This window comes from Cygnus olor, chromosome 2 (assembly GCF_009769625.2).
Source record: "Cygnus olor isolate bCygOlo1 chromosome 2, bCygOlo1.pri.v2, whole genome shotgun sequence".
In the NCBI taxonomy this organism is placed as follows: domain Eukaryota; kingdom Metazoa; phylum Chordata; class Aves; order Anseriformes; family Anatidae; genus Cygnus; species Cygnus olor.
This window is the reverse complement of record NC_049170.1, coordinates 23,976,488-24,000,311: the sequence shown is the minus strand read 5'-3', so window position 1 is coordinate 24,000,311 and position 23,824 is coordinate 23,976,488. Positions and strand designations below refer to the sequence as shown.

The window sequence follows — 23,824 nt, the reverse complement described above, 5'->3', positions numbered from 1 at the left end:
TGATTACAGAAGGCTACATTCTCCAAGGGTGGATTCAGCATGTTTTCAAAAATCTGTCTTTATTTTTTCTTGTGTTCTTTTAACCGATTCTTTTGATGTCATTTTAAGAAAATCAGCTTAAAAGTAGTTAGTCTGTATTTCAGAAATGGTTAACGCAAAATTTCATGCAATCAGGGGACAATAGTAGAAACTGTGGATGTAGCAGAAAAGAGAGGAAGACATGAGATCATCATTTCACAGATGAAGCCACACAGTTGACAGTCATGTAGAGGTCAGTCAGTTTGGGGTTTTGGTGATAATTTCTAGAACACATTTTTGCCTACTAATTCATGGAAAACTAAGAACCTGACAAATATGTGAAGTGATGAAACATTCTTGCTAGCAGAATAGGATTTAAGCTTTGAATTTTAGGAGCACTTACTACTGTGCAGTTTAAACCACTTTGAACTAAAATCTTCACCCAGAGGGTGGTCAGGCACTGGGACAGGCTCCCCAGGGCAGTGGTCACGGCAACAAGCCTGCCGGAGTTCAAGAAGTGTTTGGACAACACTCTCAGACATATTGTCTGGTTTTTGGATGGTCCTGTGTGGAGGCAGAAGTTGGACTCCGTGATCCTTGTGGGTCCCTTCCAATCCAGGATATTCTGTGATTCTATGATTTCTCTTCCTGTCCTTCATGCTGGCATATGCACGCGCCTGTCAGGTCAATCAGATCAGTACATGGCTCTGGATGAATCATTACTTTTTAACTGGATCAAATTCCCTGGACTGATTTAGTGTACAGCTTCGCACACTTTTGTTAGAAGAACTAAGATAATTGAGAAGTATGGCCGAAGGGAGGGACAGTTTACAGTAAAGGCTGCTGTCAACAGGAATTGACATTAAACCATAGCCAGCAAAGCCTTGTTCTGGCTTCCTGGGCACTCATCATTGGTACCACTTCTTGATAATAGTATTCTGGGATCTTGCTATCTCAGGTAAACTGGTCAGGAAATTCCTCAAGTCCCTTCAACAATTTAAGAGTTCTCTCTCCGGTTTCAATTCTGTATCTCTGACTTAATTAAGGAAGTACTTTGTAGCCTTTGTAAAGGCATTGCAAAATCCCTTACACTAGAGTGATGAATTCTTACCAAAGACTACGACTGTATTACTTTCCCCTCCTCTATGTCTTCACCATTCTTGAGCTTTTCCTGGTCTTTGATCAGTGTTTTCAGGGATCACAGGTCTCTTTCCAAAGCATTCCACAACCAGCTCAGCTTTCTGTTCCTTCTCAAAAAACTCCTCCAAATGCTAGAATACATGGCCTGTCAGTTAAAAGATCTATCAGAATTTCTTTTCTTTACATCTCTCTATGAAAATGTCCATTTTGTTTTTCACATCTATGTCTTCTCTCCTTTGGAAACTCCAGGATCTTCAGCTAGCATGGGGAGAAAGGTCCCCCTTGACTAAAGCTATTTTAATGTTCATGTCAGCAGCTCTTCTAGGTTTTGTCATGCCTTTTTACCCTTATACAGGTCTGGATGGATAGTACACAATGGCAGACACAGTATATATACAATTAAGCATTTAATGATACATAATTTTATAAAAATAATCAGTGTTATACAAATAAGTGCCTAAAATTGGCAGACACATTGTTTTTATATATTTTAGTAGTATACAGATGTGTTAATACACTGAATTTTGAAATAGCTATATAAACAAATTAAAAGGTACATATGCACTCATTGTAATTAGTGTTGAACTAAATCATATCTATCACAAAGGGAGAAATAAAATACTGTTGATAGCATTTTCTTCTGTAGCTCTTTACACCCCTTACCTGACCCTCCTCCCTCACTATTGCATCTGAATGCCTTAAAAGCTTGAACATGCTGTTGCAATGTCTTGCAGAGGAATACTACTCCAGTACTACAGATTGGGAAGTGAGTTACTTAAAGGTGAAGTAGTTTACTAAAGACTTACAAAGCAGGGAAGAGACTTGATATGAGGTCTCAAATTCTGGCTCTAAGCATTCAACAGTGCTTTATAATGAAAAGGCTAGCTGTTGCACAGAAAACCTTCCTCCTACTTGAGATTTTGTTTTACACATGCCGTAGGACTTGCTTTGAACGGCTTTTTCGAAGGAGTGTCTTCATTCACCTCTTTTCAGTTTTCAGTCATCAAGGGTTCTGTTCTCTGTGTCACAAACCTTGTTAACCTTGAAGCTGTTTATATTTCCCTGTGCCAAAGGGCTGGCTTCTATGACCAGTTGTAAATGATGAATCCAACTATGTGACCAGAATTTAGCAAAACTGGAGATTGAATTCAATTCTCCAGATTTTCTTAGTAAGGGAGCAGCAGAGCTGATCCTGGAGAGCACAATTTAACACATTTTGATAAAACCAAATGTTAATCTGTTCAATGGATGCATGCTGGGCTTGCTTGGAGTATTTTAAATCTCATCTTCGTCCTAAGTAGTAAATTTGAGCACACCTTTTGAGTAGCTAGTGGATAATTTGATTTCTTTATCATTACACTTGTCTCAACCTGTTCCACTGGAAAAAATTACTTTATTAAGGTTTTTCTGACTCCTGACAACAAAGTGCAGTTAATATTCTGGGTAAGCCTTTGCTAAGTCCTATCTGTTCTGGTTTCATCTGGGACAGAGTTAAAGCCAGGACAATCCCTAACATGACTTCTAATTAATTTTATTTATTTCCTGTACAGAAATACTAAATGCTCATGTATTGACAACCACACTTTTTCTGTTCTTTCAGAAACTTCTTAAGTTCACTTTCCAGACTGGCTTTCTGTGTTTTAGTGCTTACCTCTGCCACGCATTACTGATTTGATACACAATGTCACTCAAATCTCTTCAGTCTATATTACACAGGCCACCATGTCCCCACTTATTTTCACAGTACTACATCAAGTGCAAAACACAAAGACAACTTTTAAGTTGCAATAATTGGAGTTATAACAAGAAAAATACAAAATGTAGTATCTCTGTAGCTATTTAATTTGTTAATTATGCTCAGTGTACCAAGTCCACAAATGTACAACAGGATTATTAGCTGCAGAATCATTAGCACCATGTGTTACATATATTTTTATGTAACCATTGTTTTCCTGTTTGTTTAATACCAGAGCCATTACCAGTTACAATTCTCATTTGGGTGATCCCAGCAATAGCTGGCACCATCAGTCCACGTCCTAGTCAGCTCACGCAGGGAAACTGGCAGCGATGTTTCTGCTGCTGGGTGAAAATATTAACTACTGCATAACATATTTAAAAATAGATGCTAACAAGTGAATTATTAATTTAAAACTTTCAGACAGGCCTATGTAACACAAAGGAAGTGAAGTTTCATCAGCTTATACTAAAATTTTAGTAAAAGCAAACATATTCAGAAGTGATTTTACATGAAAATCTCACCAAATCAATGCCAAGGTTCAAATGCCTATTTTTAATGTCTTTCTTCCAGTCACACAATTGTGCTGGCCCTAGAGCAAACAGTAAAACACGTTTACCTGACGTGTGAGCTATCCCACTGGAATAATTTGTGTTAATAAAGATTAGCACATGTCAGCGGCAGCAGGTCAAAAGCATGGAAAATTTCCAGCATCAGAAACAAAAGAATGTGTTCATGGAAAAAAAAAAAGGAAAATGTTTTATGGTTCTAAATAAACAGACACACCTAGTCCTGTATAAGATGTAGATCTGAGTCTAAAACCTCTTATTTTAGACTGTGCCTAAGCCTCAGGAGAGATTTGCCTTGCAAAGTTCCCTGGAATTCTGCTTGCCTGATTGTCTAAATTCAATATGTGGTGGCAATGCAACACTCTTTTTGTGTGGCTTCTGTGCTAAGGTCCCCATTCTGCAGAGTAAAATGTAGGATGCAGGGGACAAGGGGGGACAGGATAATAAATATTCAAGTTGTTTTCCTTTATAACACTGAGATTTAACCAGGGAACAAACATGTCTGTGGGATGCAGAAAGCATTCCTGAATTCTGTGGTGTAATGATTTATTTACTTTCTGTGGTCATCTGGACCGATGATTTATGATTGCTTTTGCCAAAGAAAGAATTACGATTGAGGTGATGAAGTACTGGCGTTTTAAGAGCAATGAGTCAGAAGAAAGAAACGATCAAATACCAGAATACCAAATAGATTAAAGTGTAAAATGAATGTTTTCAATTTCTGTCTCAGCAAAGGTCCAGTTGCATCAAGTATCCCATACCTTTGCAGCTGAAATGAAAAGTAAACAAGTAACATCTAAGAAAAATATGAAAACAGAGCTCACAAGTGAACGTTTTGTGGACTTGAGCATATTTACATACATCAGACAGGAAATGTCCATATGTGATCTACAGCCTGGAAGTCATGCTGGTTTGATTGGTTTGTGTGTTGGCTTCCCAGCCACATCTGATCTTTTTTATCCTCTTCCTGAAACATGGGAGGAGCAGTATGCATTTACAGAGCAGGACTACAATAGGAAGAAAAACTGCTACCATAAATGAAGGAGGTGTGTACCAGATAAATTGGTTAACATCAACCCACTTATCCCAAGCAAACACCAGTGCGTGAACTGTGCATAGCAGCAGAGCTACATATCCCATCTTGCTCTGAAAAGAGAAAGAAAATAGTTATTTATTTTTTCAACCTTGGTGAATAAGATTACTCTTTTAAGTAAAAATGGAAATCAGAAAGGGCCTCAAACAATGCATGTAAGTGAAAGAAAAGAGAACAGTAGCTTTGAATTAAAATTAAAACCTTATAATTCAAGAATCCAACTGTACCTGTCTATGTCACCAGAAAAGATGAGGCACATTTTTCTCCTATTGATATGATAGTGGACTAATATACAGAAGAGATCACAGATTCCCCAAACTGTGTCAGTTCTCAATATATCAGTTTGTAGATGTCATCTGTATCCCAAATTATCATATCTTCTGTGATAAATTATTATGAGTTCAAAAGCAGACTTATAAATGGTTTAATCAACTGTTTGCAAAGGGAATTTTTAAGGTCAGTTAAAGTCATTAACTCTAGTAAATCTAGTACTATGATAAATTTGGCTTAAGATTTGAAATTAAGGAGAAAAGGAAAAGTTATGCAAGAGTTACTAGTAGTTTTGTTTCCCGTGTACAGAAAAATCTTGCTTTTATTACAAAAATTGAATTACTCATCAGTGTAAAGTTCCTTTTTAAGTGGTAAATCTACAGGATACGATTAGTATAAAAGTTATTTTTTTTATAAAACTAATCCAATATGTTAGCGTTACTCTTCTGGATTTGTTCACCATGATAGCTTAATATGGAAAGTACCCTAATATATTAACAGCTTAATATGCACTAGGAGACCCCTTCCTACATCTATCCATATCATCTCTGTAGAGTTGATAAACTTTTCTTACAAATGATGTACTTCATAGAGTGAACAGAATCCCAAATCACTAACTGTCAAAAAATACATGTTTCATAGCTACTTTTCAAATTCATAACAAGTTCTCAAATGACAGGTGCTCACTAAGTCATTGAATTTTCAATTTTGGTGTTCAGGGACCCAACTCAACACTTGCTTAACACAGTGCGATCATATTGATGCCAGCAGAACCACCCCTGCTTATTATTGTGCATGATACAGGAAACTAAGAGCAAAACACGTATCAGGTGAACAAAACAAGGACATCTGTAGCAAAACTCATGACTGGCTGGATTTGATTATGTCTGTTCTAAGACGTCTCCTTCTCAGAATGCAACTTTTTGGAGTGGGTTGTGAGGCTAGTGACACTGCATATGGAAAACCTCTGCATTCCAGAAGGCAGGAGGCTTCTTGACTTGCCAGCCACTTGGTATTGCTCAGGCAGTACAGAAAATGGCTCCAAGGGAGCAACAGGCAATGTTCGTTTAGTAATGGAAACCCTTGCTGTATGCCAACGCTCTCATCTGGTTCAGTACCACCTACTCCCAGGACAGCAGGACACAAGGCTTTCTTGAAACATAAAATGCCCAGAAGATAACTGAAATGCTTTCAGAGCCAGAGGTCTTTGACCTAAGAATAGTTTCTGAAGGAACAACTGCTGCTGGTCAACTTGGAGCTATCTTTCTTTCCACTTTACGCCCTGAACATGACAGCCATTTCTTCTCCCAAAATAACAAATGAAATGAATATTTTTTTGCAAAACAGTTAACAGAGGGTGCTGAATAAACGTTTACATTGGTTTCATTAACGACTCTATATTTGGTATTTTTAACTAGGAATAACATTAGCTGATAACATACAGTCCTAAAAATGAGTAATGACATGCAATGATGACGTTTATGTGTACCTGAATGTAGTGGAACTCTCTCCAGGTCAAAGAATGATTGACAGATGGGATTGAGGTTATTGCCAATAAAGCCAGCAAAGCAAGTCCCAGAATTCCTAGGGACACATAAATCTCCATTCTCCAAACATCATGTTCAATCCAGGCATTTTCTTTTTTTTGTTTGACCTGCCAGAAGAATCACAGGGTTGGAAGGGACCTTTAAAGACCATCTAGTCCAACTCCCTGGCCATGGGCAGTGATGTCTTTCACTAGATCAGGTTGCTGAAAGCCCCATCCAACCTGGCCTTGAACACTTCCAGTGAAGAGGCATCCATGACTTGTCTGGACAACTTGTTCTAGTGTTTCACCAACCCCACTGTAAAAAAATGTCTTCCCTATATCTAATCAAAATCTACCTTCTTTCAGTTTAAAACCGTTGCCCTTGTCCTGTCAGTACAGGCTCTGGTAAAAAAGTCTTCCGCCGTCTTTCTTGTAAGCCCCCTTTATATGTGGAAAGGCCACAACAAAGTCTGCCTGGAGCCTTCTCTTCTCCAGGCTGAACAACCCCAACTTTCTCAACCTTTCTGTACAGGAGAAGGGCTCCAGCCCTCTGATTGTTTTCTGCTCTAAGAAGTTCACATCTTTCTTGTACTGTGGACCCCAAAACTGGATGCAGCACTCCAGGTGGGTCTCAAGAGAGCAGAGTAGAGAGGGAGAAGCACCTCCCTTGCCCTGCTGGTCATGCTTCTTTTCATGCAGCCCAGGATGCAACTGGCTTTCTGGCACACTTAGCCATTTCTGTGAAATAGTTATTTTCACAATAATAATTAAGAAATAAGATGAGAAACATAGTATTTTTTTTGTTTGAATGTCTCTAAGTGTAACTGCTGTTTAATTGTGATGAAAAAGTCTCTACTAGTATCTGTAGAGCAAAGGTAGGCTTCACGTGAGAAGAATTTACAGATTGCATAAGTGTCTTGGCCCAGAACTGACTAGTTCTGAGGCCCATCAGCCTGTCCTCACAGCAGGAGAAACCTTACTCTGACAAATACAAACAAACAAAAAAACAATCCTCCACTTATGGCAAAATACCTTATCTAGGGGATTATAACACAAGGAAATATATTTACAGCACTATTTTAGGGATCCAGTTTAGCAAGCATTCTTAACCATGTTATCCTGCCAGAATTTTTTTTTTTTTAATGACTCGGTTTATTCAGCTGCACTGAATACAATGGTTGATATGGATGAAAATAAAAATCTGATGCCAAAGCTTGTCCTGTGTATGACTACTTGCAACAGTTCCTTGATGCTGTTAGGGATCACCATAGTGTAATATGCTCCAGATATGATCATTTCTTCACCTGCACTTAAGAACTGGAATCTTGCAGATATTTCTGGTAAACCATTCAAGTCAGATTACCAGTAAGACTATCTTCAAAGTTTTCATCAGGTAGTTTGACTGATGTCAGAATTCTTAAGAAGCCAGTAACACCCTACTCTGCTTTCAATAAAACCTTATATTAGACTTTAAGGATATTAAAACTGTACCTTTGCACTCTACACCTTATATTGGAATATTCCCTATGCTGTAATACTCATGGCACCCAAGGTGATACACGTGCTAGAAACTCTCTAGTCACAGAAAACCTTAGACACCTTTGCAAGCCAATTATTGCTCATGACTTGGAAGCATGAGTGAAATAAATTGAATTGTTTTAACAAGTTAGTGTGCACCAGCCAAATTGTGTAGTCATCACTGTTCGCAAGTTTAGTCTGTGGCAAATACGAATTATTGTATTTAGCTCAGTCCTCTTTCATTGCTGATAATTCACTTTACACAGATGATGTCTAAAAAAGGTGTGTGCAGCAGTTTCTGTAAACAGTTAGATTCCTCTGATGCAGAGAAATTAATCCACACTAAACTAAGTGTTCCAAAGACTTAAATGTACCTGTGAAGCAATTATAATTACGGGTATTTTACACAGAGCTAAGAATTCCCAGATGAAGAAAGTGACTTATTGAATACACACTGGCACAGCTGTGTTGACTCTTGACTCCCCATAAAATGCTTTAACAAGTAGGACCTGCTCTATCGCTTAGCAGTGCTTTGTGAGGAGCTGCTTCAAAATCAAAGGCAATGAAAACAGCTTTCTCCCTATCCAGATTTGTTTGGATGTACAACACAAGGACTGTCTCAACACCGAAATGTTGGTATTTGTGAGCACATCATACCTGCTGGAATGCCCAGTTGAGCAGCTTGTATCTGTATGATCTTCTCATTGGATAGCATAGGCTATAGCAGGCGTGCATTGTAGCGAAGAAGAAACTGAGAAGTCCAAATTGCTTTCTTGACAACATCCATCTATCCAGCCACTGGGGAAACCTTTTATACTTGGTGCCAAAATACAGCTGGAAACCAGCCGCTAATATTCCTGGTAAATATACCAGTGCTAAAAGGGTAATTGAAACCACTGGTAAAACTTTGTTTATGACAAGGATTGGAATTTTATAGAAAACATTTTCATTTCTTGTTACAAAAGGATATATGACATCTCTTAGAGAAGTGTAAATAAATGTTAATAATGAGATCGCAGACGCTATCTTCATTGGTAAGTGCCACTTGGGGAACAGCTCCTGCTTGCAGTGTTGTTCTGAAGAGTGTTCAAACTCACCAAAATGGTGTGCTTGATGTAAATCAAAAAGTGCAGCTACTTCTGGTGGATTGGTAACTTGCATATCCTCATTCTGGAAAAGACAGAAAGGAAATAAAAAGTGAGATCTAGCTCCAGTAATCACAATATTTGCCATCATGGCTTTTATACTGTGCAGCACTGAAATTGTATACAAAAAAACCTCCATGCATACTATTAAAGACAAGCTAGCTTGAAAATACAATCTTTCAAACAGCATAGTTAGTAGTTGAGCAAGGCAATTTTACTGTGATTTCTCGTTCTTCATTCATCATCTATGGTAATTTCAAAATAGATTTTCATTCCAGGAAGTTAACTACACCACAAGGGAAGATTACATTATGCAAAGCATCATTACAGCTTCTTATGATAGGCACTCCAGATTTCAAGATTTCCAATTTCAGCTACAGACTTAATAATGTAACCCAAATAATATGCACAACAACAGAATCCAGAGACATGACACTACAGTATTTCATTCAGTCACTGCTATTTTAATGACACTTAACTGGGGGAATAAGGATGTAAATAGAAATATTTGGGATTCTGCATATTAGACCAGCTGTGCATCTGTCAACTCTATCTTAAATTTCTATGCTTTTATTCCCACCCTCCCTAAATGTAATAGCATCCTCTTAACTTTTATAAAAACTTGTGAAATTGAGGCACTTCAGTTCAAAAAGCTGATTTTTTACTGCCAAGTTGTCATGGTTTGATTCTAGTCTCACAGAAGATCTTGGCAGAATTATCACAGGCTTAAGAAGCTAAGCTAGGACAAAATTTTAGTAGAATGTTATAAACTGCTTTACATTGAGAGAATGTATTAAAAGATTGTCCCAAACTTACAGTTTGGGGAAGAGGTACATGACCAACATATGTACAAAATGAAAATATGTGCATCAACAGCAGAACATGGCAATTGATGCAGCAGACAGCTGTCCAGGGGTGGAGAACTAAGAATTTGAAACATTAAGAAACGAACATGCAACCCCTTTAATAATCCAGTGAAATGCAAAGTAAAACTGAACTAATGCAGCAATGGCTCAACTTCAGAATGGCTAAAGTTGCAGGTGTCCAGATCTCCAGAAAGTGACATGGCACCGTGAGGTTTGAGGAAGACAACTACTAGTAGAAAGTTGTAAGTTGGCAGTCACAGAATCATATGATCACCAAGGTTGGAAAGGACCTTCAAGACCATCTAATCTAAATAATTCTGCTAGGATATAGGAGATCTGCTTATTTCAGCAATATGACCTGTCTTTATTCAGAATCAAATATTATAATGAAGCTGGTTAAGGGGTCAAATCTTGTAAATATTTGTAAATAATGCAGGGGTAAGCAGGTGTAAGCCTTGTGTTCGTCTTCACTAATACATAGGCATTTTGCTTGTTTTGCTTTCTTTTAACAGAGAAGTAACAAATGTTCACTTCTATCTTGCCATAAAATCCTAAATGGAGACAAGGTAGCCTGTTTCCACATGTCTGACCAACTTGCTTGCAGTGCCTCACAGTAAAATTAAAGGGCATGGTCTTTATTAGGATTTTATAGCTGAATAGCTAATACATGTTGATGTGATAATAAAAAATGTATCTTTGTAATGTAACAGGGAAGGTATAGCCTAAGTAACTTCTGTTCTCTAGTCTGCGAAGAACTGTGAAGAGTGTAGTTTTTATGCATTGCAGAATCAGGTATGAGTATAAATTACATAAACTGAAATTCACCTCTGAACCCAGTTTCATCTAGAGATTCCTGTTTCTTGAGGAGACAGTTTGTAAAGCCTAATGCAGTATTCCACAGACTGAGTTCACAACAGAACAGCAAGTTGTGGCTTGAACTTCTTCTGTGCATCAGCCGTTGCAGAAGCAAATACTGTTGAAGTGGATCTTTTCCTGGGCTTTTTTTTTGTGTGGTGTGGAAAACTTCCTAAATGCAATGTGGCAACGATAAAGACTCTACCCAAGACAAATTTTACATTCCTGTTCAAAAATCACAAATTATTTCTATAGAGCTTTGTTCAGCTGGTAGAATGCAACTAACAGTTAACGTCATGCAACTGTTACTGTGTGGTTTTCTTTTTTTACCAAACCTTGTGTATTTTTTTAGCGTGGAATGTGATTAAATTGAATGAGTTGCTCTTTATCTTTTTATCTCTTCATGTCAATATTGAGAGAAGACTTCAGAAGCATTGATGATACGCCAGTGTTATGGAAACACAGTGCGTTTGGACAAAATCAAATAAAGTCTGCAATATTCTGCGTGACATATGAACTGCTCTTTTACAGAAACATTACCAAGTTGCTAAGGTTTCCTCTATTTCTTCTCGGCACGATGCTCTGACCTGCATTCTGATCAATGGTATGACTATCGCCTTCCCTCTTCTCCATTGCAGAAACTCCCTGCAAAACAAACACAGGATGTAAAACAGGTTTTGAAATGCCCTACTGGAACATTGAGGCCTATTTTCCCTCAAAATGTTTTCTTCCCCCTCCTCCACCCATTTGCCAGAGAAGTTATGATAATCTAGGGAAAAGAAAGTCTGTCCTCTGAGAACAGAAGAGCTCAGCTTTTTTAAAAATTATTTAAAGTGGAGACTAAGAGAACATATGAATCAACAGAACAAAATCACTGATGAAAAGTAATATTTAAGCTAAATGCCCATGTTGCTACTAGAATGAATGACTTAAATCAGGCTGAAAGTTTTAAAAATAGAACAACAGAGTTTGAAACAGTTTTTGAATAGGAATAACAAGTAAAATGTTGTGAAGATGGATTTTTGGTAAGTTTACAAAAGGTTTAATGTGTCTATCCTGTGTCTATCCTAGCAAGAGGCTGGACTTCCTGATATAAGAAACCCATGCGGATTTGCAGTTCCTAATACTTTTTAGGTTTTACAATTCAGATTTTCAGGCTTGGTCTACCTGACAGTCATCCTGTGGCTTTAGAGGTGTATTCTCCCCTCAAGATTGTCAGGAAACTCCGGTTGGAGCTTTGCTCATTCTGTTCCAAGGTACACTGTCAATACTTACCAATACAAGAGGCAGCAGAAATGGTTCTTAGCTGTTAAGGACTAGAAGAAATTAGAAGGCAGAAAACAAAGAGGAAGAGAAGGGATATTTCTTTCTCAGGATCCTAGCAGTAGAGACAGTACCCTGAAGTCTTGAGAGGGCTGTAAAAGAGCTGCAGGGGGTTACCCTGCAAGGTGGACTTCTGATAGGTACGCCACCCCGTCGCACACTGCTGGAAGCGATGTGCTAGTGCCGAGGCACTGGAAGCTCAGGTTGCTCTGCCGCAGCGTAGCACTGTGACCACCTCTACGGCTGTGACTAGTTAGCTCCTCCAGGAAACCTACTGAGCAGCTGGATTACTAGACATGAAACTACTTTGCTAAATACAGATTCTTTTATATTCATACAACTTTCGGGAATTCGTATCAGTTGTATTTTTGCTGTGCTTCAGTGGATGAATCCACACAGTCTTGTGCTATCTGGTACAAACATTTGCTTTTTGCCAAGCCACCAGCCTTCTGAAGCCTAAGTATTCTTTTCCTAAGTATTTCTTTTTTGACTTTTTTCCCCTCCTGCTAACAAGCTCTCCCTTTGGGCATAACCTTTCGGCCAAGTGTTGCAGAGTAGGGTCAACAAGAGCTTCCCTCTGAAGGTCAGCCTATTAACCCTTTCCTATGCCATTAGCTGCTTGTATATCCTACTGCTGAAGGCACATTTCTTTTTTTTTTTTTTCTATTCCTAGGGCTAGACCTGGTGTTTCATGTTATCATCACAAAACTTCGGCTCCTCCACTCCCAGAATTAATTAAAAATTTTATGTTTTGATATATTGTATTTCTAGCTGTTACAATGACAAAGAATAGTTTACAAACAGACCTTCATACAATGTACTTGCTTGCAAAAAAAGTAACAAAGTGATTTCCAGACCTATTTTTAAAAGAACTCAGAATATCAAGGGCAATCATACAGTTTTTGAGGCCTACTCTCTGATATTTAAAGTTCGAAGCGTGTGTGTGGAAATAAAAAAAAAAAAAAAAGGATGTGAAGAAGTCTTAGACTGACTTTTTACTTTTTCGGACAACGAGATCAACTTTTTAAAATTGTTAAAACAGATGATGGCTCACATGCCTTTGCTCCTTTTTTATTTTTTCTGTACTAACCTCAGTTGAGCTTTCAACTGTTAACATCACCAGCCTACAGGAGCTTACACAGTGATCCCTGCCTCTTCTGAACTGTCCTCTTCTGGCTGCCACACTATCTTGGAGGTCCGAAAGCATATTTTTGGTTGAGGAGCTCTGCATGGAAATGCTTAACTCACCTGACTCTTATGCTACTATCAGTCTTAATTTAGAAATGAAGAGTCCGCTAATAGCTTCTAGCTAGAGGTTTGTGTTGATGATGATGTAGTAAATGGTATAGCGATGTGAAAAAAATCATGAGCTGGGATGTCACATGCTGATCCTAAAAGCTGATTTGGGGAAACAATGTTTAATACAATCCTAACGCTTTATGAGGCAGAAAAAAAAAAGGAAAGATAAAAAAAAAAGTGTGTGAATGAATGCATATGCTCTAACAGGGAAATATGTGTTACAGCCATGCGACTGCATGAAAGGAAGCATAAGTGCCAAACCAGATAACTCTGATATCAGAGGTAATACAGAGTTATTTCTTTGATACAGCTGATAACAAAGCACAGTAACAGCCTAAATACAAGGCACTTGTAATTCTGTTATACAGTGCCTTATGAACTATCATAACAGAGTCCTTTACAGCACGCCTCTGTCTGCAATATGTTTGAAGAAAGTCCCGTGAGAGACAGAACCCAGTCACGTCCATCCTCCGCGCCCATGCCTCCCTCTCCAGAAGGCAGCAGTGCAGCTGGCTGCACCTGAGGATGGAGGATCTCCAGCTGCGGAAGGCCAAGTTTCCAGCGCTGGGTGTAGTGCAGTTTGGGAGAAGCAAACAGGCTCTTTACAGCGCTGAGCCGACAGTGATCCAAACCGGGCAGACCTGACTCTGCCAAAACATCTTCCGAAGTCAATGGGAGGTTTGCCTGAGTAAGGGTTTTCAGAGCAGGCTCACTGAATAGAGAAAAATGGCTAAAATAAACAGACTAAGATGACAACGATGAGGTGATGGACGAGGTGCGGGGCGGTGTCAGCATCCCACTCCTCTGGCACCATCGAAGAACGACCGGGTGAAAGCGTTCGGGGGCAATCGCCTTACTTTTAAGGTGCCGTGTAGGCACCCGAGAGAGCCGAGCTGGCCAGCCACCCCTCACCCCCGCTGCCCGGGCTCGTCGGGAACCCGGCCGAGCTCTGTGGAGACCCTGCGGGGACCGGTACAGGCGAGCCCCGCTCCGTGCCCTCCTCGGCCAGGGTGCGCTGGGGGCTCGGGGCCCCGCGATCAGCGCTGCCGGGGCCGGCCCAGGTGAGCTCGTCCCGCCGGGGTCTCCCGTCCCGGGGCGGAGCGGAGCAGGGCGCCGGAACCCGGCCGCAGCCCGCCCGCCGCCCCGGGGCTCACCCACCTCAGCCCGCCGGCAGCGGCGCCTTCTTGTGCCCGGGCGGCGGCGCGGGGCTTCCCCGGGAGCCCCGGCTCAGCTCGGCTCGGCTCGGCTCGGTCAGGACGGGGAGAGCCCGGCGCGGCCGCGTCGGGGCAGGCGGCCTCAGGTCAGCCCCGCAGCGGCCGGCAGGCGCTGAGGGGAGCGGCGGGGGAATGGGGGCCCGGCCGCAGGCTCCATCTCCCCTCCCCTCCCCGCCCGGCCCCGCCTTCCGCGCCCATCCCGCTCCCCCCAGCCCGGCGGGCACCTGAGCGCCGCGGCTCGCCTCAGGGCCGGAGCTCGCCTCAGGGCTGCCCGCCTGGCCCGGCCCGGCCCGCGGAGCGCCTCGGCGGCCGCTGGGGCCTCGCCTGGACAAAGGGCGCCTTCACCTGCGCCCTCCCCGCCGAGGAGGAGGAAGGAGAGGGAAGGGAGAAAAGGCACCGCTCGCCGCCCCTCACGCCCCTGACGGGGAACCTTCTCCTCACCCCTTCTCCCTGCCCTGCTGCTCCGTGCGGGCTTGTCGCTCCCCCAGCCAGACAAAGGGCTGTATTGAGCCCTGCTGCTAACGCGAGCAAGCCTCACTTTAAAAAAAATAAAATATTTTTCTTCAGGTACCACCATCTCGTACCTTTTTTCCTGTGCTGACGGTTCTGAAAAAGCGGTTCTGTCACAGGGCAGCGTGGGCTCATTACCTCGCGAAAGCTCCGTGTTCGAGGGTATTTCAACACTTGGTGGCTTTCTGACGTTGCAGAAAACGTGGCCAGTCTGCCCCAGAAATGTTTTCATTTCTTTACGCAGAGCTTATTGCGTCTTGCTCAGGGTGGCTTCGCAGAAGCGATGCCAAATTCCAACCCTTTTTTTTTTTTTTTTTAATCTTGGGAATGTATTTTTGTTTCTCCTGCTTCTGTGTTAAATGGACACAGTCTCCAGCAGCATGCTGCATCTGGTAAGAAAGAGGAGATAGTATAATCGCCTCTCCTGTGTTAAAACAAAACCTTAACTTTTGATTTGTCTTTGTAGTTGCCTTCACTGGAGTATTCGTGCTCTGTATGATGGTTATTTTCCACGTGCTTCCCATTAGTTACTGCTTTTTTTTTTTTTTTTTTTTTTTTTTTTTTTTTTTTTTTTGCCACGGATGCTCACTTTCCTGTGCTCCCACTTTCTAAAAACGCCGTTTGATTTTCTTTGCTCTTTTTTTTTTTTTTTTTTTTGCTCGGCCGGTTTTTGGGTAGTTTTAGCTCCCAGTGAATCGCATCAGCAGGGTGACATCTAGCGGTGGGAGCACGGGGGAGGGCGCGGGCTGCAGCCGGGTGTAGCAGCGCTGTCACTGCTCACAGGAGAAACTGGGGCTGGGGGGCCAAAAGCTTCCTCTTGTTCCGAGCGAACTCATAAGTGACTCCGGCTTCTTGTGAGAAGTCAGTGGTGTAAGTTTTATGGGGACATTTGTAGACCAAAAGGTAGCTCAAGTGATATTTCAGCATCTGGATATCCTATCTTAATTTAAGCGTTTTCATAAAACGCGCAAAAGGTAAGCTCCTGAATAAGCACTCTCAGAAGACGAGACAAAAAGCCAGCCAAAGTGAAGCATGCCATTAACTAAGTGCCTAGTAAGCTGCTCTGCCCAGACACTCCCAGTATCTGTGGCCAGGCAACCACCGCTCTAGTCTCTGCATCCTGAGCACAGTAAGGTGCTTATCTGTGAGTAAAAATGGAAAGCTCATTTCATGTGGGTGCTGGCAAAGTGGAAGTAGATTAAATGCCAGGGAAAACTTTGTTTTCATGCCTACTCTAAGGCATTACTTTCAGGTATGCAAAGTACCACCTGTATTAGAGAGGCTACTAGAAAGCACACTGCATGGCAGCCCTCCTGTAGACTATTACATCCAAATGATACCCCTGCACACTGACAGTTTTGGGCAGATAGTATGCAGGTGCTATGCAAGAGGTGTAAGGTAGGAATCACCACAGAAATCGGGAGTTGATTCAAAATGATTGAATATTTCTTGGCACATGAAGAACAGGGGAGATTTTACTGGCAGAAAGACAATTAGACCTGTACAGGTTTGGCTAGCTCCAAACATGTAGAAGGAGTGTCAGTATTCCTCAACTATTGCATGAGCTGGGTGAGAAGCAGTGACGTTTCTGTGGTTGCTAGAGTGTGACGGGGTATTTCTGGAGGTGAAAAACACTCCGGTGGTTCTGTATTAGCCAGTCTGTGTTTTAGTGTTTGGTTTTAGTTTTCTTCATTATGGAGAGGGTCTGTGGGTGATGTTGACATGAGGGAATAACAGATTGCGTTTCCTGGAGGAAAAACAGTGATTGCATCACTGGCAAGATTGTCTGACAGTGGTTAATATGGAGAACATTTTATGTTTATACGCGGTTTATACAAGGAGAAGTCTGTGGTCAGGGCAAATCCTCTGCATATGCAACTGTTCTTTAGACTAGGAGCTCTCAGAACAACTTGCCAAGTGTTTGGAAAAGTGGTGCCAGCTTCCAGTAACACACAGGCCTACGTATAATCATACTAACACTTAGTCTTGCTCTGAACTTGTTGACTAAGCTGAGTATAACTATTACTGTCAGCACGATGACTCTAGTGTGCCCTTGGGTGACTCAGAAAGGATGCTGCATAGGTGGAAATGGTGTGGAAGGGTGAAAACCTTTCTCTGTAATTTAACCAAGTGCAAGTGGTTAAGTCGTTGAAACAATGGCTGGGTTTCCACGATGGCACTGAGGTGGGTTTCTAAGGTGGTGAGGGGCTGACGGCACATGATCTCTGAGGAGAGACATGGGGTAGCTAGACGTGTTTAGTCGGGTGAAGGGTGGAGTAAGGGGAGGTGTAGTAGGAGTCCTCAAACACTTAGGAGGAGTGTAAGGATGATGAAGCCCAACTCTTGTTGGTAGTGCCATGTATAACAACAGTCACAGACCACAAATTGCAGCTTGAAGGTTCATATTGGATATTAGGAAAAAATTCTTCACCATAAGAATAGTGAAAATCCAGAAGGATTGTGGAATTGTGGAAATTTTCAAAATCTTGCTATGCAGAGTGATGGCTGGCTTCACAGAATCACTGAATTGTTATGGCTGGAGGGGACTTCAGCATCATCTCGTCCACCACCTTCACTCTCCAGCCCAAAGCAGCATTAACCTGAGCATCTCACTCAGGGCCTTGTTGATTGTTTTTTGAATATCTCCAAGGACAGACTCTGCAACCTCTCTGGGCAACTTACTCCAGTATTTGATCACTGTCACAGTAAACATGCTTTTTCTTATGTTTAAATGGAATTTCCCGTATTTCAGTTTGTGCCCATTGCCTCTAGTCCTTTGCTTGGGCACAACTGAGGAGAGTCTGGCTCTATCTTCTTCAGTCCCCTCTCTCCTCAGGTATTTACATGTATTGTTAAAAGTACACTAGAGCCTTTTCTTCTCCTGGCTGAACAGTCCCAGCTCCCTAAGCCTTTCATTGCATGCCAGATGCTCCAGTCCCTAAATCATCTTCTTGGCCCTGCGCTGAAGTCACCCCAATACGCCCGTGCCTCACTTCTAGTGGGGAGCCCAGAACAGGACTGCAGGTGGGTCTCAAAGGTGCTGAGGAAAGGGGAAGGGTTGCCTATCTTGTCCAGCTGGCAGTGTTCTTCCTAGTGCAGCCCAAGGCTTGATCTGGTGTTGGCAGGGGTCTTACTTGGCGTGGGACAGGGGACTAGAGACTTGCAGAAGTCCTTTACAACCACCATTCCTAAGTTTTCCTGAAGAGTGTACCCCAGTACTTCATAAGTAGATGCAGCCAAGATTCAATAGATTCAGTCTATTTTTCTGCTGCTCACGCTGGAAAAAAAAATGTATTGGAAATTAAAGTAGAAAGTAAAGTAAAAAAGTAAAGTAGAAAGTAAAGTAAATTTGAAGTGTTGTGGAAGACACAGGAAGAAACACCCAGTATTTATGATTTTTTTTTTTTTTTCTGATTAGATACAGTGAAAAAGGAGTTGCCTTTTATGCAGGCTTGGTAAGCAATATCCCACCAAAGAGATTTTACAAAAACAGTAATTCCTTGGAGAATCACTGGGAAGTGCACTCTTAGGTGATTGGACAGAAACTGAGAAGAAGCAGAAAAGTTACAGTGTGGTTTAGATTTGGAAACTGATTTGTTTTGGTAATGTGGAGAAAACTCCATTAAATAATTTGTTTTTTAAAACTTTTTTTTTTCTTTTTTTTTTTTTTCCCAGCTCTCAGGATTATACAATTTCTGGACTCTTGAGACAATGGATAGAAGTGATGGGGGGTATTTTGCTAATGCCTGGACAATCTGATAACATCACCGAAGGTGTCTTCTCATCTTCACACATCCAGGAAACACAAATCTCTCTTGCTTTGCTGACAACTGAAATAAGGTCAAAACTAGGTGAGTGAAGAGTCCTAAACAAGTATTGCTGCTGTTGTCTACACCATATAGTTCTGGGTTCCTTCTGGCTAGCACAGGTTCAGGAAAGTTAAAAGAGTAGCGGGGAAAACATCAAGGATCCAAGTAGGCAGCAAAGAAGTCAACAGAGCTGCAGTTAGTAGTTGCAGGCAGATCCTCTGTGTGCGGCTGGAAATGTTGCTTTTCTCAGCTGGCTGCCTCACTCTTCTGTGCAAGGCACCACCTTCAGATTCTGCTGAGTGGGACATAAATCTCCTCTGTTGCTGCCACAAATTGTAGTTGGGCACTGTAAACACCTCTGATTTCAGTGTACTTTAATGAGCCAGGCTGCCAAGGTGAGGATGCATGTTCTGTTTAGCTCTGTCTGTCACAGGCACTGCCAATAGAAGCAGTGGGTGGCTCGGAGCAGTTAAATTGTGAGTCCAGATTTAAAGCTGCACTTGTAGCATGGTCCAAAGGAGAAGCTAAGATCAATTTTTTGGGGCAGAGACCTGTCTGGAGAAAATCTAGTATTGGAGAGTAAATTATTCCTACTGCTTAATTTCTGTTGTCTCCAGGGCGGTTAACTTCTTGTTAAATAAACACAACAAAGCAATACATAAATATTACTGTTTCTCCTAATTGGAATCAATTTCTGTGGCTCTGATCACTGGGAAAATGTTCAGGTCAAAAGGAACAGCATTACTGTTATCAATGAAAGACACATATTTGCTTGAGTGTGAGTTATTCTAAATTTTACACATCTTCTGTTTTTTTACATTTGCGTCTACACATTTTAATATTCCACAAGTTTGCTCTTGTTGTCAAGTACATCTTGACAAGTCCAAGTCTAAGAGTTGCTATGATCTAACAGAGAATGGGTGAAGTGAGAAGTTATGAGTCTGAAAAGATTCATTGGATTGCAAGTAAGTGAATGAGGGATGAGAAGGAAGTGATGAGTAGTTATGCTGTCTGGATCTGTTCTTTGAGGAAAAGTGAAGTACGCCACTTTTTTCCTTTCTTTCGCGGTTGTATTATATAACATATGTAAATTCTGGAGCCTAGAGAGTTCTGGAATTACCTGATATAAAATAAATATAAAGCGATATAAAGCCAAAAAAAAACCCCAAACCAAAAACAAAACAAAACTTCTGGGGGGTGGTCTGTATATAACAGAGAAAAAAAGACTCCATTTAGAAGCAGTGAGAAAAATAATACTCATATGAGTGCCTCTTTCTATAGATTTTTGCAGTTCCAGAGAACTTCAGTTTTGTAAAAGTCCGGAAGGATTTGCCCAAGCCAAAAGAAATTAAGTGGGATTCACACAAAATTTAACTGCATTAATTTTTTTGGCAAGGAGGATGTGTGAAATGCCAACAAGAAGATTCTTGTTCAGAATTCCAAAACCCACCAATCTGTGAAAGAGAAATTAAAAAATTACGCAGTACGAAGAACCACGTGTGAACTTCAACAATTTTGAAATACTTCAAAAATTAATTTTGAAATGCAATCTAATCTAATCTGATTTTGAAAATTCCAGTATGAGAAATGGCAGTGTTGAGTCCTAAATAGGATGGAGCTGAGTTGGGAATGGAAGTGGTAAGTGCCCTCTGTTCATATTCTGACTGGCAGTTGCAGATGCACGTGGCAGTGTTCATCTGCACCAGAATGCTTGTTCCTTGTAGGATAAGGCCATCTGAGAACAGGGACATCAGACAACAGATTTGGTTTATTGTCATTTAATAAGTTCCTTTATCCAAGGGAATATGGTAGAAAGAGATCCGATAAGCAGGCAACTGCTATATCCCCTGGTGAATGAATGTGAAGTGAAGGACCAGCTGTTCTTAGTGAGTAACATTGTTAAAGTCAAACAAATGTCTTACTTGGCCTGGATTTATTACACAAATTCCGATTCAAAGAAGTGGCTCTCAAACTACTTGAAATACTTGAATTCCCTTAGAGTATTTAAGTCTTCAATGCCAAGTTACGGAAAGCTAAAGAAAAGAAATACAGTGAAAAAACCTAGAGGCTCAAGATTGTTTGAGAGGGTTGTTCAACCCAGCCCAACATGTGGAATAAACAAAAGCATGTACTACTTGCCTTGAATTATGAGAAATCAATAGAACCACATGCACCAAATAATTTTTAACAGTGATACTTTTAGACACTGTTGAAAGTACAAGTAAAGACCACATGACTTTTCAGTTAAAGTTCAATTAAATGAGTTGAAAAACAACTCAAGGTAGAGGACAATAGCAGTTTTTTTTTTTTTTTTTTCATTCCTTGTAAAAGAGATTCCATTCTGGTTTTCAAGTATATAAATTACAGACAAGTACGAAAGGCACTTCCACTCCTACTTTGCCAAAGCAACACCTCTGTCAGAATTTCTTTCTGATAATGTTTATCATTTCTTGGAAGCAATGCAGGAGAATTTGTTTGGTATTTAAAAATAAAATTTGATTGAATCAGGCATAGTGCCATCCTTTGTGTTTAGACATATGCTTTAAAAGCAATGCTTGCCTTTCTCACTCTTAGTTACTTTTACTTACATAACATGCAGAATTGTACTGTTACCCCTTGAAGCAGTTATGATATTCCTCTGATTGTGGTTTGTTGATTTCATGATTTCACTGCACACATGCCTCTGGAGTATAGAGCTTACTGCCTTAAAATGCTCACAAGAATGAAACTTGTGATAATAAAACTAGCAGTAATTTATATGTAGTTTATCAAAAAGGTTGCAGCACTTCAAGCCTGTAAAATGTAAAGGATACAGGAGAAGGAGTGGGCCCCATGAGGGAAGGATTACTGAGCAAAGACAGAATTCTGGGTATGTAGGTGGGCATCTGACTTGTCCCAGTTCAGGAGTTCTTTTCGTTTCCGTTCCTAGTTTGTTCTATAGGGAACCATTTTAAGCCTGATTATGTAATAGCTGTGGTAGATTTTCTTCTGTGATACATATGGGTATTTATTACCTCTAATTGTTAAAAAGGAATATATATATATACACATACATATATGTATATATACACATACATATATATATTTACAATATTTGTACAAGAGTCATTTGAAATTAAGATGCTTTGGAATATACCTCATGGAAAACATTTAGGGTGGTTTATTGCCCTCAGCTATGGCTTGCTGATAAATCCTGTGGTTTAGAAATGGCATTTTAATGTCATTATATTTTCTATTGAGAACTTCTGAAGGCATGTGGTGAGACCACGAAATAGTCAAAACACTGGAGGATCCTTCTCACAGCTGTGTCCTTTCCCAGGCCTCAGGAATTTCTCAGAAGATCTTTCTGCTTCCCATATCATTTAAAATCCTTACAATGCATAAGGTATTTTTTGACATCGTACCTTGCATTTAGTCATCATTTTTTTGCCTATTACCTCAGTGCCTACAAACCCAGCATGGTCTGGAGTGTTAGATGCTACGCAAACACAAACCAGAAATACTGACACTTTCTCTGCGGTGTACAATGTAGGTTTCACATTTGAAAAAATAGGAGAGGAATGATGCAAACTTATATGGAAGAAGCAGAGCTGAAGTCAGTTTTAGGAAGTTAATGAGACAATGATGATTAGGATGTCAGGCTGTGGTGATAACTCTCCATTTTGCTGATAACAGTTCAGCTGCTGGATGTCATTGTAATAACAACAGCTTACTAATTTTAAAGACAGATTTGAGGGATGAGAATTAATTTTGTCGGTACTTATAAGGCATTTCTTGGTTGTTGAGATGTCTTTGAGAAGTGAGCAGATGCTAGAAATTCTTCAAGCACTAAGCTAAGAGTGCTGAGGTACTTAAAAAAAAGCACTGAAGTTTATCAGACAATTGTTACAAATTTGATGCAATCTAAATAAATGGGTAATGGAATCTGCCAACACGCTTGGAATTATTTAAATAGTTTAATCAATTATTATAACTTTAAATAAGAAAATAATTAATATAAGTAAAGCCATAAATGCTCCAAAGCTATCTGCCTTCAGATTTTGGGCATTTTTTTTATTTTTGTTTTTTTTTTGCGTGGGACTATTACATTAATACAGTTATTATGGTTGACTGCTACGGGAATTGTTGCTTGCATACAAAGACTGACAACACAATTAGATATATGACTTCAATACGGAAATAATTGTGCTAATTAGAGCTTGTTTAGTTGAACCTTTTGCCAGAGATGGAATTATTTTCAAAATATAAGTGCTAATATTGATATTTTATACCAATTATAAGGTCTTAGAACAAGCATATTTTTAAATCCAGACAGTTTTATTATTTATGAAGAAAAATATCTTTTGTTCAAAACTGGAATTCTAACTTAAGATTATGACTGTTCAAAAATACTATAGAAGGTCAAAATTAAAATGTTCCTGTTGTCCAGAAGCACCAGTTATATGCTGTGGCTAACTGCACACTACAAATAAGAGTGGAAGCTGAAGTTAATTGTAAGAAATAATCCAAGAGATTTGATCCTTTTTTAGAGTTTAGATACTTTTTGCTGCTGCTTGGGCCACTGGGCATCTCTGGAAGTAGAAATAGGCCCAGAGCAGGGATTCAGGGAAGAAATGGAGCAGCAAACTAGGCAGGACTGGAACAGTGACAGGGAGCTCAGACACAGCAAGAACAGCAAGCTCTAACTTTTCAAAGGCTCAAGGAAAAAAACTATAAGCTTCGGTCCAGCAGCCATCCAGTGAGAAGTGAGTTTTGCAGGCAGCATGAAAAGGGGCGAGTGGTTGATGTGGCAGATGGTTGTGCTACCCCAGCAGGTTGGAGAAATGGGCCAACAGGAGCCTCATGATGTTCATCAGAGGGAAGACAGATGGAGGGGCAACCAGCTTGGCAGAAAAAGGTCCTAGGGTCCCGGTGGACACCAAACGAACATTG

At 40.5% G+C, this 23,824-nt stretch overlaps 1 protein-coding gene and 1 long non-coding RNA gene across 11 annotated transcripts in view; one reads left to right on the top strand and one right to left on the bottom strand.

Moving 5' to 3' along the window:
• The window catches only part of LOC121064591, a 29,058-nt gene extending 6,340 nt beyond the window's left edge, over positions 1–22,718 (top strand). Inside the window, exons 2-3 of the long non-coding RNA XR_005816565.1 lie at positions 18,766–18,934; positions 22,707–22,718. This is a non-coding gene — a long non-coding RNA (uncharacterized LOC121064591). The remainder of the gene's footprint in view (positions 1–18,765; positions 18,935–22,706) is intronic.
• On the bottom strand, positions 1,553–15,560 carry STEAP1 (STEAP family member 1). 10 transcript variants are annotated; one of them, XM_040546300.1, is made up of 6 exons: positions 15,158–15,560; positions 11,278–11,382; positions 8,529–9,041; positions 6,315–6,479; positions 4,324–4,429; positions 1,553–4,231 (listed from the first exon to the last, which is right to left on the bottom strand). In XM_040546300.1, the coding sequence occupies exons 2-5, from the start codon at positions 11,368–11,370 to the stop codon at positions 4,325–4,327; spliced, it is 876 nt and encodes a 291-aa protein (XP_040402234.1). In that variant the 5' UTR covers positions 11,371–11,382; positions 15,158–15,560; the 3' UTR covers positions 1,553–4,231; position 4,324. The 10 variants fall into 10 exon arrangements, with proteins under 10 accessions (XP_040402234.1, XP_040402237.1, XP_040402229.1 ...); XM_040546303.1 differs by having other exon boundaries at positions 1,553–4,608; positions 8,529–8,746; positions 8,969–9,041; positions 15,158–15,302; XM_040546295.1 differs by lacking the exon at positions 15,158–15,560 and adding an exon at positions 14,518–14,735 and having other exon boundaries at positions 4,324–4,608.
• Positions 22,719–23,824: the final 1,106 nt, after the last annotated feature.